Source organism: Zosterops lateralis, assembly GCF_965231275.1.
Source record: "Zosterops lateralis genome assembly, chromosome: 27".
NCBI lineage: Eukaryota > Metazoa > Chordata > Aves > Passeriformes > Zosteropidae > Zosterops > Zosterops lateralis.
The window spans coordinates 616604-632141 of NC_139787.1; the positions used below are offsets into that span (position 1 = coordinate 616604).

Genomic DNA, 15538 nt, shown 5'->3' on the forward strand with positions numbered 1-15538 from the left:
TTCCTTTCCTTTCCTTTCCTTTCCTTTCCTTTCCTTTCCTTTCCTTTCCTTTCCTTTCCTTTCCTTTCCTTTCCTTTCCTTTCCTTTCCTTTCCTTTCCTTTCCTTTCCTTTCCTTTCCTTTCCTTTCCTTTCCTTTCCTTTCCTTTCCTTTCCTCCTCTTTCCCCTCTGGAATTTCAAAGAATAAACACCTGGGCACAAAAAATCCTGGGGAAAAGATCCTTTTCTGACATCTCTCACCTCATCCTTGCTATATTTTTTTTTCCAAATCCTCCTGATAACTGAGCTAAGCTTTATAAACCCCCCTCAGGAAAAATGAATTTATCCCCTGAGTGAATTTATCCCCCCCTTTTAGTGACAGCACCGAGGTGACACCGCAGGACAACGTGGTCCAGATCTCCGTTCCCATCCTCTACCAGCCCAACCTGTTCCTGTCCAGGTGGGGCTGGGACAAGGTGGAGGGATCATGGAAAAGGGGAGAAAACCAAAAAAAAATGGATTTAAACCCCTTTTTTATCCCCTTTTCCAGTCACACCAACCTCCATCGCTATGAGGTTCATCCCCTGGGCACTTTCAGCCACAATTCCGGCCCTGAATTCACCACCAGGGTCAAGGTGAGGTGATGGGAACCTCGGGGGGAGTTTGGGGCGCAGGAAAACTCTGGTTTATGGTTTTTTCCCCCCATCCAGGTACAGAATTTGGGGTGTTATCCCGTCCAAAATGTCACTTTACACATGGCCCTGCCAGCTCTGGGCCACCACGGGGCCACCATCCTTTCTGTCAATCATGTCCTGGCTGAAAATGTGAGTGTGGGGGACACTGAAAGGCCTTTTGGGGTGGTTTTTCTCCTTTTAAAACCCTTTTTTTTCCCTCCCAGGCCTCCTGTGTGCTGAAATCCCTTAATGAGGAGGGGACAGGGGTGGTCCCAGTGTCCCCTGAGGATCTGCAGGACGTGGAGAGGCTGGTAGGGATCGCTCTGCCCACCCCTGGATGGTTTAAAAAGGGATTATAATCTCATTTCCCAAATTTTTTACCCCTCCAGGATTGTTCCAACACCCTTTGCCAGGAGCTGAGCTGCTCCTTGGGGAGGCTGGAACGTGCTGGAGGTGGAGGAATTTCCATCCAGCTCCTGCAGACCCTCCACGACAGATTTTTCACCAGAGTGAGGAAAAAAAAGGGGAAAAAAAATGGGGAATTAGGATGTGCCCCCATTGCAGGGGGAAAAAATGGGGAATTAGGATGTGCCCCCCACCCCAGGGGGAAAAATGGGGAATTAGGATGTGCCCCCACTGCAGGGAGGATCCCAGGTGGGATCAGAATTCCCCATTTCCCCATTTCCAGGTGAAATTCCGGAGTTTGAGAATTGTCAGCAGAGTCTGGCTCAGGGTCACTGGGGGAGTGTTGGTGCTGGAGGAGGGGGCTCAGCACAGGGAGGTGAGAGACCCCCCTTAATTCATCATTTTCCCCTCTCCATCCTTGTTTTCCTCCCCAAATTCATCATTTCCCCCCCCCTCAATCCTTGTTTTCCTCCCCAAATTCCCTTTTCTACCTTAATCTTGTTTCCTCCCCAAATTCCCTGTTTTATCTCAATCCTTGTTTTTCTCCCCAAATTCCCTGTTCTACCTCAATGCCTGTTTTATCCCCAAATTCCTCATTGTCACCCCTCAATCCTTGTTTTCTCCCCAAATTCCCAGTTTTATCTCCATCCTTGTTTTCCTCTCCAAATTCCCTGTTCTACCTCAATGCCTGTTTGACCCCCAAGTCCCTGTTTTCCCCTCTAATCTTTGCTTTTCCTTCCAAATTCCTTCTTTCCACTCAAGTTGGTTTCTCCCCCCAAATTTTCTGGTTTTTTCCTCCACAAATCCCTGTTTCCCCCAAACCCATCCTGTTTTTCCCCCCAAATCCTCCCTCCTCTTGCCATTAATCCCCTTTTTTTTTCCCCGCAGCTGTTGCTGGAGGTGCTGCAGGGCCGGGGGGTGCCCGTGTCCCTCTGGATCCTGGGGGGAAGCGCCCTGGGGGGGCTCCTGCTGCTGGCCCTGCTCAGCCTCGGCCTCTGGAGGGTGAGGGGGACAATGTCACCTGGGGGGGTCAAATGTCACCTTGGGGGGTCACAAATGTCACCTTGGGGGTCCAAATGTCACTTTCAGAGGGTCACAAATGTCACCTGGGGAGGGTCACAAATGTCACCTTGGGGGGGTCACAAATGTCACTTTGGGAGGGTCACAAATGTCGCCTTGGGAGGGTCACAAATGTCACTTTGGGAGGGTCACAAATGTCACCTTGGAGGGTCACAAATGTCACTTTGGGAGGGTCAAAGTGTCACCTTGGGGGTCCAAATGTCACCTTGGGAGGGTCAAAGTGTCACCTGGGGGGTCACAAATGTTGCCTTGGGAGGGTCACAAATGTCACCTTGGGGGGGTCACAAATGTCACCTTGGGGGGGTCACAAATGTCACTTTGGGAGGGTCACAAATGTCACCTGGGGAGGGTCACAAATGTCACCTGGGGAGGGTCACAAATGTTGCTTTGGGAGGGTCACAAATGTCACCTTGGGGGTCCAAATGTCACTTTGGGAGGGTCACAAGTGTCACTTTGGGAGGGTCCAAATGTCACTTTGGGGGGGTCACAAATGTCACCTTGGGAGGGTCACAAATGTCACCTTGGGAGGGTCACAAATGTCACCTTGGGGGGGTCACAAATGTCACCTTGGGAGGGTCACAAGTGTCACTTTGGGAGGGTCACAAATGTCACCTTGGGAGGGTCCAAATGTCACCTTGGGGGGGTCACAAATGTCACCTTGGGAGGGTCACAAGTGTCACTTTGGGAGGGTCAAAGTGTCACCTTGGGGGTCCAAATGTCACCTTGGGGGGGTCACAAATGTCACCTTGGGAGGGTCACAAGTGTCACTTTGGGAGGGTCACAAATGTCATCTTGGGAGGGTCAAAGTGTCACCTGGGGGGTCACAAATGTCGCCTTGGGAGGGTCACAAATGTCACCTTGGGAGGGTCACAAATGTCACTTTGGGAGGGTTATGGTGTCACCTGGAGGGGGAGATCCCTGGATTTATGTTCCACATCCCCAATTCCTCTTCCAGTTCCCCCAATTCCTCTTCCAGCCCCTCATTTCCTCTTCTTTCCCCCCAATTCCTGTTCCAACCATCCAATTCCTCTTTTTCCCCTCCAATTCCCCTTCCACCTCCCCAATTCCTCTTCCAGCCCCCTCCAATTCCTATTTTCCCCCCCAATTCCTCTTCTTTCCCCCCCATTCCTCTTCCAGCCCCTCAAATTCCTCTTTTCCCCTCCAATTCCTCTTCCAATCCCCCAATTCCTCTTCCAGCCCCCCAATTCCTCTTCTTCCCTCTCCAATTCCTCTTCCAGCCCCTCAATTTATTTTCCAGTCCCCCCCAATTCCTCTTCCAGCCTCTCAATTCCTCTTTTTCTCCTCCAATTCCTCTTCTTCCCTCTCCAATTCCTCTTCCAGCCCCCCAATTCCTCTTCCGGTCCTCCAATTCCTCTTTTCCCCCTCCCCAATTCCTCTTCCAGCCCCCCTAATTCCTATTTTTCCCCCCCAATTCCTCTTCCAGCCCCTCAATTTATTTTCCAACCCCTCCAATTCCTCTTCCAGCCCCTCTAATTCCTCTTTTTCCCTCCCCTTTCCCTCAGCTGGGATTTTTCTCCCACCCCAAGCCCTCCCAGGAGGAGGATGAGGAGGATGAAGAGCACTGAGGTGACAATTCTGGAGGAAAATCTTGGAATGTCCCTCCCAGGACACAATTCCAGGGTTTGGGATTTCTGGAGCTGCTGGAGGGGGGATGAGCCACCAGAGGATTTTTTGGGGGGAAAAACATCTGGAAATGGGAAAAGTGTGAAAAGTGGGCTGGAAAAAAAAAAAAACAGATCCAACAATAAAGATCCGGCCTGTGGTGCTGCTGTGTCAGAAATTATTCTTGATTTAGGGGGAAAAAAATCTGGATTAACCCAAAATACAACAGAGGGATGAGGAAAGATCCAAATCTCAGCTCCCACTGAGTTAAATCCAGGTTTAAATCCACAGGGAATCAGGAAATTCCTGATTGGGATGAACCCAAAATCCAACTGGATTTTACAAATACAACAACAGAGGGATGAGGAAAGATCCAAATCTCAGCTCCCACTGGGTTAAATCCAGGTTTAAATCCACAGGGAATCAGGAATTCAAAGGAAGAAATGATTGGGTGTGATTTCCTCTCCCAGAAATCCCCACCAAGGGAAAAACATTTGGATAAACCAAAAATCCAACTGGATTTTTCCCAACCCTGTGAAAAATTGGATTTTTTCCCCCCAGTCCTGTCTGAGGAGATGTTTAGATCTCCTCCCTAGGAGATAAATACTCTGCAAAAATCAAGATTTTCCTTCCCCTTTTTTCCTTTTTTTTTTCCCCCTAGGAAATAAAATAGTGCAAAAATCAAGATTTTTCTTTCCTTTTTTTCCTTTTTTCTCATTTCTGCTCCTGCCTCCCTTTCCCAGCTCCAAGGATGAGTTGGAAAAAGGGGAATTCATTGAGAAAGGCCTTTATTGGATGGAAAAAACAAAGAAAAAATTCAGGAATTAAATCACACTGAGACCCCCAAAGGGTTTGGGAATGTTTTTTTTCCCCTCCCCAAATTTAGGAATTGTCCCCCCTGGAGAAATCAGTGGATACCACAAATATCAGAATTAAATCCCAGGAATTCAGACCTGGAAAATAAAATAAAAAAAAATTAAAAAAAAAAAAAAAAAAAAAAAAAAAATTCTCAAAACAACCAAAGAATCGGCAAAAAAAAAGTCACAGAAAAATGGGGAAAAATTAAAAAATTCTCAAAACAACCAAAGAATCGACAAAAAAAAAGTCACAGAAAAATGGGAAAAAAAAATTAAAAATTCTCAAAACAACCAAAGAATCGGCAAAAAAAAAGTCACGGAAAAATGGGAAAAAAATAAAATAATATTCTCAAAACAACCAAAGAAACGGTAAAAAAAAAGTCACAGAAAAATGAGAAAAAAATAAATTCACAAAACAACCAAAGAAATGGTAAAAAAAAAGTCACAGAAAAATGGGAAAAAAAATAAATTCACAAAACAACCAAAGAATTGGTAAAAAATAAAGAGTTTTCTTAATTTATGGGGGAGATTCCCAAGGGAGGGTCCAGAATTCCCAGCTGGAATGACTTGTGGGGGGTGGAAAAAAGGGTCAGAAAAACCCAAATTAACCCCCCCCCAAAAAAAAAAAATAGTCCAGGATGAGCTAAAAATCCTGCTGAGCACATTCCTGACACCACAAACTTTTCCAGGACCACAAAAAGCTCCAGATTTTTCCTTCTTCCACCTGCTGTGACTTTCCAGACCCCCAAAAATCCAAAATTGGGCAACAAAAATCTCTCTTGGACACAATTCCGACCTCCTGGAGCGCAGGAATATCCCCAAAAAATCCCTTTTTTTTTTTTTTTTAATCCCAACCTTTTCCTAGAAAAAGCTTATGAAGGATTTGGAACTGAACCAGGCCCCAGTGGGGAAAAAAAAAAAAAAAATCTGATACAAAAAACCCAAATCCAAAAAAAATTCCCAATTGAGGATTAAAGGAGGATGAAATCCACGGATAAAATTTCCGGTGCCGTAAATTCCCCCAAAAACTTGGGTGGAATCTTTAAATTCCTACAACTCAGCAAGGGTTTTTTTTTTTTGTTGGAATTCTCAATTTACACCTCTGGAATTTTCTGGAATTGGTCCAGAATTATTTAAAAAAAAAAAAAAATAAAGGGTCAGAAAGTCCATCTCTCCTGCACTGGGCTGTCGGATGAATCGGGATTTGCTGTTTGCCTGGTGGAATCTTCCCCCTTGAGGCTCTTCCTGCAGACTGGACAAGTGTCGTGCTGTCAGGATAATAGAAATTATTATTTTTCTGGGTTTTTTAATGGGATAAAAAGGTTTTTTTTTTAGGATTTTTTACCAGCTCCAGCCAGGGCACGATGCAGCTGCTGTGGAAGAGGTGGTTGCAGGGGAGTTGCCGGACCTGCTCGGACACGGCGTAATCCTCTTTGCACACGGGGCATTCCAGGCCTGTGGCTGTGGGGAGAGAAATAAAAAAGGGGTGGGAGGTCAGGGAGAAAGGGTTTGGGGGGTGGGAGGTCAGGGAGAAAGGGTTTGGGGAGTGGGAGGTCAGGGGTAAAGGGTTTGGGGGGTGGGAGGTCAGGGGTTAAAGGGTTTGGGGGGTGGGAGGTCAGGGGTTAAAGGGTTTGGGGGGTGGGAGGTCAGGGAGAAAGGGTTTGGGGGGTGGGAGGTCAGGGAGAAAGGGTTTGGGGGGTGGGAGGTCAGGGGTAAGGGGTTTGGGGGGTGGGAGGTCAGGGATTAAAGGGTTTGGGGAGTGGGAGGTCAGGGGTAAAGGGTTTGGGGGGTGGGAGGTCAGGGAGAAAGGGTTTGGGGAGTGGGAGGTCAGGGATTAAAGGGTTTGGGGGGTGGGAGGTCAGGGATTAAAGGGTTTGGGGGGTGGGAGGTCAGGGAGAAAGGGTTTGGGGAGTGGGAGGTCAGGGGTAAAGGGTTTGGGGAGTGGGAGGTCAGGGGTAAAGGGTTTGGGGAGTGGGAGGTCAGGGGTAAAGGGTTTGGGGAGTGGGAGGTCAGGGGTAAAGGGTTTGGGGGGTGGGAGGTCAGGGGTAAAGGGTTTGGGAGGTGGTGGTGGGGGGTTTGGGGGGTGGGGGGTTGTAGGGGTTAAAGGGATAAAATCAGGAATGGGAGGTGGTGTGGGGTTTGTGGGTTGTTTGTGTTTGGTGGAGATGGAACAGCAAGGAAATTCCTGTCAGAAATGAGCCAGGATCCATCCCTCCATCCATCCATCCCTCCCTCCATCCCTCCATCCATCCATCCATCCCTCCCTCCATCCATCCCCTGTCCTTGGACACTTCCAGGTTTGGGAAGTTCTCATTTTTATTTATTAATTTCTATCCTTAGAGGTATTTTTTATTAATATTTCAATTAAAAGGTTAAAGGGGGAGCAGATTTTCCTGTGCAAGGGGCACAACCCAAGGGACGACGGTTCTGGGACACCCAAATCAACATTTCCCTCCTTCAGCTTTCCCTGAAATCCTTCTGGGTCCTGGAATCCATCCATCCCTCCATCCATCCCTCCATCCATCCATCCCTCCATCCCTCCCTCCATCCATCCCTCCATCCATCCCTCCATCCCTCCATCCCTCCATCCCTCCCTCCATCCATCCATCCATCCATCCACCATCCATCCATCCCTCCATCCATCCATCCATCCCTCCATCCATCCCTCCATCCATCCATCCATCCCTCCATCCATCCATCCATCCATCCCTCCATCCATCCATCCATCCCTCCATCCATCCATCCCTCCATCCATCCCTCCATCCATCCATCCATCCCTCCATCCATCCCTCCATCCATCCCTCCATCCCTCCATCCATCCCTCCATCCATCCCTCCATCCATCCCTCCATCCATCCCTCCATCCATCCATCCATCCATCCATCCATCCATCCATCCATCCCTTTATCCATCCATCCCTCCATCCATCCACACACAACCCCTGGAGAACTCACAGAATTCCTGATTTTCTCTGTACACCACTCCCAACAAACAAAAAAACAAACAAAAAACAAACAAACAAAAAACCAAACAAAAAACCCCCACCAAAACAAACAAACAAACAAAAACAAACAAAAAAACCCCAAAAAACTCCCCAAAAAAACCAAAACAAAACAAAAAACCAAACCAAACCAAACCAAACAAACAAACAAAAAACCCCAAAAAACTCCCCAAAAAAACCAAACCAAAAAAAAAAAAACAAACCAAAAAAAACCCCCAAAAAATAAAACTAAGGTTTGGATTCCTGCCACAACTCCCCAGCCCAAAATATCAGTTTATAATCCTGATATTGAGTGTCTGAAATCCCCCTCCTTCTCCTGCTATCCCAATCTCCTGCTGATCCCTTCCCAACTTTGGATATCCCAAGATTTCAGTGTCTCCTTGAGCTCTGTGGGCTCTGAACGTGGAATTCCAGCTGCTCCTTGGATTTCCAGAGAAAAAAAGGACAGAAGTGGGTGTGTTAAAAACCCACAGGATAAAAATATCCTGCACAGAAGTTTCTGGTTTAACCATAATAGAGGGGTGGAGTTCTGGTAAAGGAGGGGAAAACAATCCTTGGGGTGAAAAAAAAATATGCAGGATTTTTAATTGCAAAACCAGGATTGTTCTGAGACACTCCCAGGGCTGGGAATTTTCCAGGATTTTTTCCAGAGACAGTTTGGAAGGGAAGAAAAAACAAGCTGAGAGTAAAAACAGGGATTTGGGAGGGGAAAATAATCATAGGGGAAGAGTCAGAACAGAATATTTTGGGATTTCCCAAAACACTCTGGATGTGGAATGCTGGAGCTCCAAAATTCCTGGGAGAATTGAACACCAGAGAAAAAAAAAAAAAAAAAGGAAAGTTTGGGAGATTTCCAGGCCAATCCCACAGGGAATAAAGCAATAAATGGGGGAACTCAGGATGTCAAACACCAAAAATTCAAATTGCCATCAGATCTGGGGATGGAAATCACCCACCAACTTGTTCCTGTGTTGAAAGGGAAGAAGGGAAACTTGGGAGTTTTCAATCCCAATCCCAAAGGGAATAAAGCAATAAATGGGGGAACTCAGGATGTCAAACACCAAAAATTCAAATTGCCATCAGATCTGGGGATGGGAAAATCATCATGGGGGAAGAGTCAGAACAGAATATTTTGGATTCCCCCAAAACACTCTGGATGTGGAATGGTGGAAATCCAAAATTCCTGGGAGAATTGAACACCAGAGAAAAAAAAAAAAAAGAAAATTTGGGAGATTTCCAGGCCAATCCCACAGGGAATAAAGCAATAAATGGGGGAACTCAGGATGTAAAATGCCAAGATTCAAAGGGAATAAAGCAATAAATGGAGGAAAACTCAGGATGTCAAACAGCAAAAATCCAAACTGCCATCAGATCTGGGGCCTGCAATCACCCACCGACTTGTTCCTGCGTCACGGGCACCGTTGGGAGCGATGAGATTTTCTCTTTATCTGCTGGGGGTGGCCCTGTGTTTTCCAGCTGTCCCAGGAGCTGTGAAAAAAGAGAATAAAAAATCTGTTTTTAGGAGCAGGGAGGGATCTATACATGGAATTTTTCCTCTCAAGGAGAGGGGGATCCTCACCTGGGTGACGATGGCGTCGAGGCCGCTCTGTCCCCAGGCGTAATCCCCGGGGTTGGAGTGCAGCATCCCGCTCCTGCCAACAGGGAAAATCCAGAATTTCTCCCCAAAAAACATCCCAAATCGACCCCCAGGTGGTTGTTTTTCTGGGGTTACTCACCAGGAAAAGGGATGTTGGGAGCCGGGGATGGAGGAGTTGGCGAAAAAACCGGCGAAGATTTGTTGGATTATCCTGGAAAAGATAAAAAAAAATAAAAAAAAAAAAGGAAAAAAATGTGGGAAGGATGAATTAAGTGAGAAAAAAAAAAAGAATTCTTGATCTAGAGATGGTTGGTTTGGTGGTTCATGGCTCTGGAAATCACTGGGTAAAGCTACAAAATTTTAGTTTTGGACAGGAGGAAGTTGTTAGGGATTCGAGCTCGTCCCAAAGATTTTTTCCCTGCAAAAAATAAGATTTTTTCACCCCTCAATGGCACCGTTTTTTCCCCCTCAATGGCACCATTTTTTCAAAAAAAAAAAAAAAAGCTTCTCTCACCCCTCAATGGCACCATTTTTTCCCCTCAACGGAACCATTTTTTCCCCTCAATGGCACTGTTTTTTCCCCCAGAATTCAGATTTTTTCACCCCTCAATGGAACCATTTTTTCCCCTCAATGTCACCATTTTTTCCCTCAAAAATTCAGATTTTTCTCACCCCTCGATGGCACCATTTTTCCCCCTCAATGGCACCATTTTTCCCCCTCAATGGCACCATTTTTTCCCCTCAATGGAACCATTTTTTCTCCAAAAAATCAGATTTTCTCACTCCTCGATGGAACCATTTTTTCCCCTCAATGGAACCATTTTTTCCCCTCAATGGCACCGTTTTTTCCCCCAAAATTCAGATTTTCTCACCCCTCAATGGAACCATTTTTTCCCCTCAATGGCACCATTTTTTCCAAAAAAAATTCAGATTCTCTCACCCCTCAGTGGCACCGTTTTTCCCCCCAAAAAATCAGATTCTCTCACCCCTCGATGGCACCGTTTTTTCCCCTCAATGGCACCGTTTTTTCAAAAAAAAAAAAAAGATTCTCTCACCCCTCAATGGCACCATTTTTTCCCCTCATTGGCACCGTTTTTTCCCCTCAATGGCACCATTTTTCCCCCCAATATTCAGATTTTTCTCACCCCTCATTGGCACCATTTTTTCCCCTCATTGGCACCATTTTTCCCCTCAATGGCACCATTTTTTCCCCCTCAATGGCACCGTTTTTCCCCCCAATATTCAGATTTTTTCTCACCCCTCGATGGCCGGGGAGCGATCCGGGCGGGAGCTGCCCCGGGAGCGGAACCTCCGGGCCATGGGGAGCCTCGGGGGGCGACTGGGACCCCAAAACTCCCCCGGGGGGCCCCTCTCCCTGTCCTGGGCCTCGGGATCCACGGGGCTGCTGCTCAGGAAGGGTCTGAAATCCGGGAAAAACATCCTGGGGTCCAGGTGCTCCCAAAGCTGGGGAAAAAATAAAAAAGAAGGGGAAAAAAGCGTGAAAAAAAATAGGAAAAAAAAACATCCTGGGGTCCAGGTGCTCCCAAAGCTGGGGAGAAAATAAAAAAAAGGGGAAAAAAGCGTGAAAAAAAATAGGAAAAAAAACCATCCTGGGGTCCAGGTGCTCCCAAAGCTGGGGAAAAAATGGGAAAAAAGTGTGAAAAAAATAGGAAAAGAATTAAAAAAATGGGAGATGTGATTTCCTTGATTTTGTTGTGATGGTTGTTCATAGGGGGGAGTTTAAAGGTAAGAGATGTGGGGATCCTTTTAGTGTGAGCATTAGGCATTGGTATAAAATAGTAAATAATTTACGTGTTAATTATTAATAATTAAATAATAAATAATTAATAAATAATAGATAATTATGTGGATAAATGTGATTATCTGGATAAATGGAATTATCTGTATAAATTGAATTATCTGTATAAATGGAATTATCTGTATAAATGTGATTATCTGTATAAATTGAATTATCTGTATAAATGGAATTATCTGGATAAATGGAATTATCTGGATAAATGGAATTATCTGGATAAATGGAATTATCTGGATAAATGTGATTATCTGTATAAATTGAATTATCTGTATAAATGGAATTATCTGGATAAATGTGATTATCTGTATAAATGTATTTATCTATATAAATGTGATTATCTATATAAATGGAATTATCTGTATAAATGTATCTATCCATATAAATGTAATTATCTATATAAATGGAATTATCTGTATAAATGTGATCATCTGTATAAATGTATTTATCTGTATAAATGTATTTATCTGTATAAATGTATTTATCTGTATAAATGTGATTATCTGGATAAATTGAATTATCTGTATAAATGAATTATCTGGATAAACGTATTTATCTATATAAATGTAATTATCTGGATAAATGGAATTATCTGTATAAATGTATTTATCTATATAAATATGATTATCTGGATAAATGTAAATATCTGGATAAATGTGATTATCTGGATAAATGTATTTATCTATTTAAACGGAATTATCTATATAAATGGAATTATCTGTATAAATGTAAATATCTATATAAATGTAATTATCTGGATAAATGTGATTTGGGAATTTCTAGGACACAAACTTTTATATCCCAAACAATAATTTATACAAATTGCTCCAGATGAACAGGAGGGGAAGGAAGGACCCAGCTGGATTTTTGGAACAAGCAGGAAAAATCCAGATTGAAATTTTAATTATTTCCTGATTTCCCCCATTTCTGGCCAAGGATTGAGTGGATTTTCTATGGATTTTAAAATTTAAAATCCTTATTAATTTTAAAAATATTCCAGAATTTGGGAAAATCTGGGCTCAGGGAGAGTCAGGGAATCCCCAAACGTAAAACTCTTTTCCTGAATATTTTTCCTGTTTTTCCCATCCTTGGTGAGTCTCAATATTAATTTTGAGTTTCCTGAAAACTCCCAGGAAAAGAAATAGGAAAAAAATAAATAAAAAAAGCAGGAAAAACTCACCTCTGTGAATTGTGAGGAGGGGCTGTCCTCCAGGGAATTCCCATCAAAAAAACTGGAAATAAAAAAGAGAAAAATGAGGGAAAAGTTCATTTTAAAATCCTTCTGTGCTTCCCAAATCTCCCCCTGAATTCCTGAAATTTCCTCAGATGGAGTGAAAAAATAATTTAAAAAAAAAAGACAAAAAAGGGGAAAGAAAAGCAAATTTTTTTTAAAGGATAAATGTTAAAAATAGTAAAAAATGGTGGGTTTTTACTGAAAAATATTAAAAAATCAAATAGGGGAAAAAAAAGACAAAAAGAGTAAAAAACCCATTTTTTTTTTTTAAAGAGCAAACTCTAAAAATAAAATAAATAATTATAATAAATAAATATAATAAAATAAAATAAATAAAAATGTCAGGTTTATTTCCAAAACACTAAAAAGGGTAAGGAAAAAAATCAAATAGAAAAAAAAAAAGGACAAAAAGAGTAAAATAAAAAACCCAAAAAAGGGTAAAAATATCAAGAAGACAAAAAAAAAAAAAAAAAGCTTTTATTTTACAGACAAACAAACCCAAAAAAAAATAATAAAAAAAAGACAAAAAGGGTAAAAAAAATTCCAATTTTTTTTTAAAAAAGGACAAACACTAAAAATAGTAAAAATAGTGGGTTTATTTCCAAAACACCAAAAAGGGTAAGAAAAAAATTTTAAAAAAGTCAAAAAGAGTAAAAAAAAACCCAAACCCCAAAAGGGTAAAAATATCAAGAAAATTAAAAAAAAAAGTTTTTATTTTACAAACAAACCCTAAAAAAAAAAAAAAAAGACAAAAAGGGTAAAAAAAAAAACCCAAAAGGGTAAAAATATCAAGAAAATAAAATAAAAAAAAAGTTTTTATTTTACAAACAAACCCTAAAAAAAAAAAAAAAAAGGGTAAAAAAAAAAAAACCCAAAAAGGGTAAAAATATCAAGAAAATAAAATTAAAAAAAAAGTTTTTCTTTTACAAACAAACCCTAAAAAAAAAAAAAGACAAAAAGGGTAAAAAAAAAACAACCCCCAAAAGGGTAAAAATATCAAGAAAATAAAAAAAAGTTTTTCTTTTACAAACAAACAAACCCTAAAAAAAAAAAAAAGACAAAAAGAGTAAAAAAAACCCCAAAAAGGGTAAAAATATCAAGAAGACAAAATAAAAAGGTTTTTTTTTACAAACAAACCCCCAAAAAATAATAAAAAAAAAGACAAAAAGGATAAAAAAAAAACCCAATTTTTTTTTAAAGGGCAAACGCTAAAAATAGTAAAAAATGGTGGTTTTATTTCCAAAACACTAAAAAAGGGTAAAAGAAACACTAAAAAGGGTAAGAAAAAAAATCAAATAGAAAAAAAAAAAAAAAAGACAAAAAGAGTAAAAAAAAAAAAAAGACAAAATGAGTAAAAAAAACCCCAAAGGGTAAAAATATCAAGAAGACAAAAAAAAAAAAAAGTTTTTCTTTTACAAACAAACCCTAAAAAAAAAAAAGACAAAAAGAGTTAAAAAAAACCCAAAAAGGGTAAAAATATCAAGAAGAAGAAGAAGAAAAAAAAGCTTTTCTTTTACAAACAAACCCTGAAAAAAAACCCCAAACCTAAACCAAAAAACCAAAAAAAACCCCAAAAAACCCCCCCAAAAACCCCAAAAAATTAAAAAAAAAACCAAGAAACCAAAAAAACCCCAAAAAACCCCCAAAAAAACCCCCCAAAAATTAAAAAAACCCAACAAAAAACCAAAAAAAAAAACCCCCCCAAAAAAACCCCACAAAAAATTAAAAAAACCCAACAAAAACCCCCAAAAAAACCAAAAAAAGAAAAAAAAGAAAAAAAAAGAAAAAGAAAAAAAAAGAAAAAAAAAGGAAAAAAAAGAAAAAAAAAGGAAAAAAAAGGAAAAAAAAAAGAAAAAAAAAGAAAAAAAAAGAAAAAAAAAAAAAGAAAAAAAAAAGAAAAAAAAAGTCATTTTTTCCCACTAAATCTCTGTATTTTATTATTATTTGCTCCATTTTCCCCCCACTCTGTGTCACCTGGCCTCGTCCGTGACCTCCTCGATGAATCCGGACTCGCAGCGGGGACACGTGAACTCCTGCACAGGGAAAAAGGGATTAAACACTAAATATTTGTCATTTTATAGACAAAAAAATCTCCCTTCAGCAAAGATTTCTTGGTCTTTGATCCCCAAAATTATATTTTATAATTTATATAAATAAATTTATAAATATATATATCAATTTCTGTGGGAATTCTCTATTTCTGTGGGGATGCTTAAGGAAAATTCGCTATTTCTGTGGGAATTATTTATTTCTATGGGGATGGAGAGGGGAATTCTCTATTTCTGTGGGGATGGTGAGGGGAATTATCCATTTCTGTGGAGAATTCTCTATTTTTGTGGGGATGGTGAGGGGAATTTCTGTTCTATTTCTGTGGGGAATTCTCTATTTCTGTGGGAATTCTCTATTTCTGTGGGGATGATGAGGAGAAATCACCTATTTCTGTGGGGAATTCTCTATTTCTGTGGGAATTCTCTATTTCTATGGGGATGGCGAGGGGAATTATTTATTTCTGTGGGGACTGGAGGTCTCCCTTTCCTTAGGGGAACTCAGGGACCCATCGCAGCCCCTTGACCCGCCCAGGACAGCTCAGGGCTCCCCTCCCCGGTCCTGGACGGCTCAGGGCTCCCCCCTTTCCCCCTTTCCCCACCCGGCGCTCACCGGCAGCTTCGGGCTGACCTCGCCCTTGCAGCTGTGACAGAAGAACCGGTGTTGAGGCACCGCCGCCGCCGCCGCCGCCTCCGCCATCTTCCCCCGGTGCCGTCAGTCCTCCCGGGCGGGGCGAGCGGCCGGAGCGGCTTCCGGGACTTGTCTGCTCCCGGTATTCCCTCTGTGTCTGTTCCCAGAGCGGCTTCCGAGACTTGTCTGCTCTCGGTGTCCCCTCCGTGTCTGTTCCCAGAGCGGCTTCCGGGCCTTGTCTGCTCCCGGTGTTCCCTCCGTGTCTATTCCCAGAGCGGCTTCCGGGCCTTGTCTGCTCCCGGTGTTCCCTCCGTGTCTATTCCCAGAGCGGCTTCCGGGCCTTGTCTGCTCCCGGTGTTCCCTCCGTGTCTATTCCCAGAGCGGCTTCCGGGCCTTGTCTGCTCCCGGGGTTCCCTCCGTGTCTATTCCCAGAACGGCTTCCGGGACTTGTCTGCTCCTGGTGTCCCCTCCGTGTCTATTCCCAGAGCGGCCCTTTCTGGCTTCCGGGAACTTGTCTGCTCCCGGTGTTCCCTCCTTGTCTGTTCCCAGAGCGGCTTCCGGGGACTTGTCTGCTCCCTGTGTTTCCTCCCTTATTCTGGTG

The 15538-nt window shown here is 42.5% G+C and overlaps 2 protein-coding genes across 3 annotated transcripts in view; one reads left to right on the forward strand and one right to left on the reverse strand.

The window, feature by feature from the left end:
* Positions 1–4433, forward strand: part of ITGA10 (integrin subunit alpha 10) — a gene marked incomplete at its 3' end in the record, with an annotated part of 23033 nt that extends 18600 nt beyond the window's left edge. The window contains exons 20-27 of the mRNA XM_083878823.1: positions 355–438; positions 529–613; positions 689–802; positions 877–963; positions 1042–1161; positions 1341–1433; positions 1946–2059; positions 4422–4433. Of these exons, the coding sequence (XP_083734949.1) occupies positions 355–438; positions 529–613; positions 689–802; positions 877–963; positions 1042–1161; positions 1341–1433; positions 1946–2059; positions 4422–4433 (709 nt within the window). The remainder of the gene's footprint in view (positions 1–354; positions 439–528; positions 614–688; positions 803–876; positions 964–1041; positions 1162–1340; positions 1434–1945; positions 2060–4421) is intronic.
* RNF115 (ring finger protein 115) lies at positions 4249–15406 on the reverse strand. 2 transcript variants are annotated; one of them, XM_083879156.1, is made up of 9 exons: positions 14938–15406; positions 14236–14294; positions 12208–12259; positions 10473–10678; positions 9354–9425; positions 9197–9269; positions 9012–9105; positions 5963–6078; positions 4249–5885 (listed from the first exon to the last, which is right to left on the reverse strand). In XM_083879156.1, exons 1-9 carry the CDS (start codon positions 15004–15006, stop codon positions 5775–5777), a joined length of 852 nt encoding a protein of 283 aa, XP_083735282.1. In that variant the 5' UTR covers positions 15007–15406; the 3' UTR covers positions 4249–5774. The 2 variants fall into 2 exon arrangements, with proteins under 2 accessions (XP_083735282.1, XP_083735281.1); XM_083879155.1 differs by having other exon boundaries at positions 14920–15406.
* Positions 15407–15538: the final 132 nt, after the last annotated feature.

Coding starts and splice junctions, on each gene's coding strand:
- RNF115 (XM_083879155.1), bottom strand. CDS start 15,006: ATGGCGGAGGCGGCGGCGGCGGCGGCGGTGCCTCAACACCGGTTCTTC. Junction 14,295..14,919: donor AGGTCAGCCCGAAGCTGCCG/GTGAGCGCCGGG, acceptor TTCCCTGTGCAG/GAGTTCACGTGTCCCCGCTG. Junction 10,679..12,207: donor CCTCCTCACAATTCACAGAG/GTGAGTTTTTCC, acceptor TTTTTTCCCCAG/CTTTGGGAGCACCTGGACCC.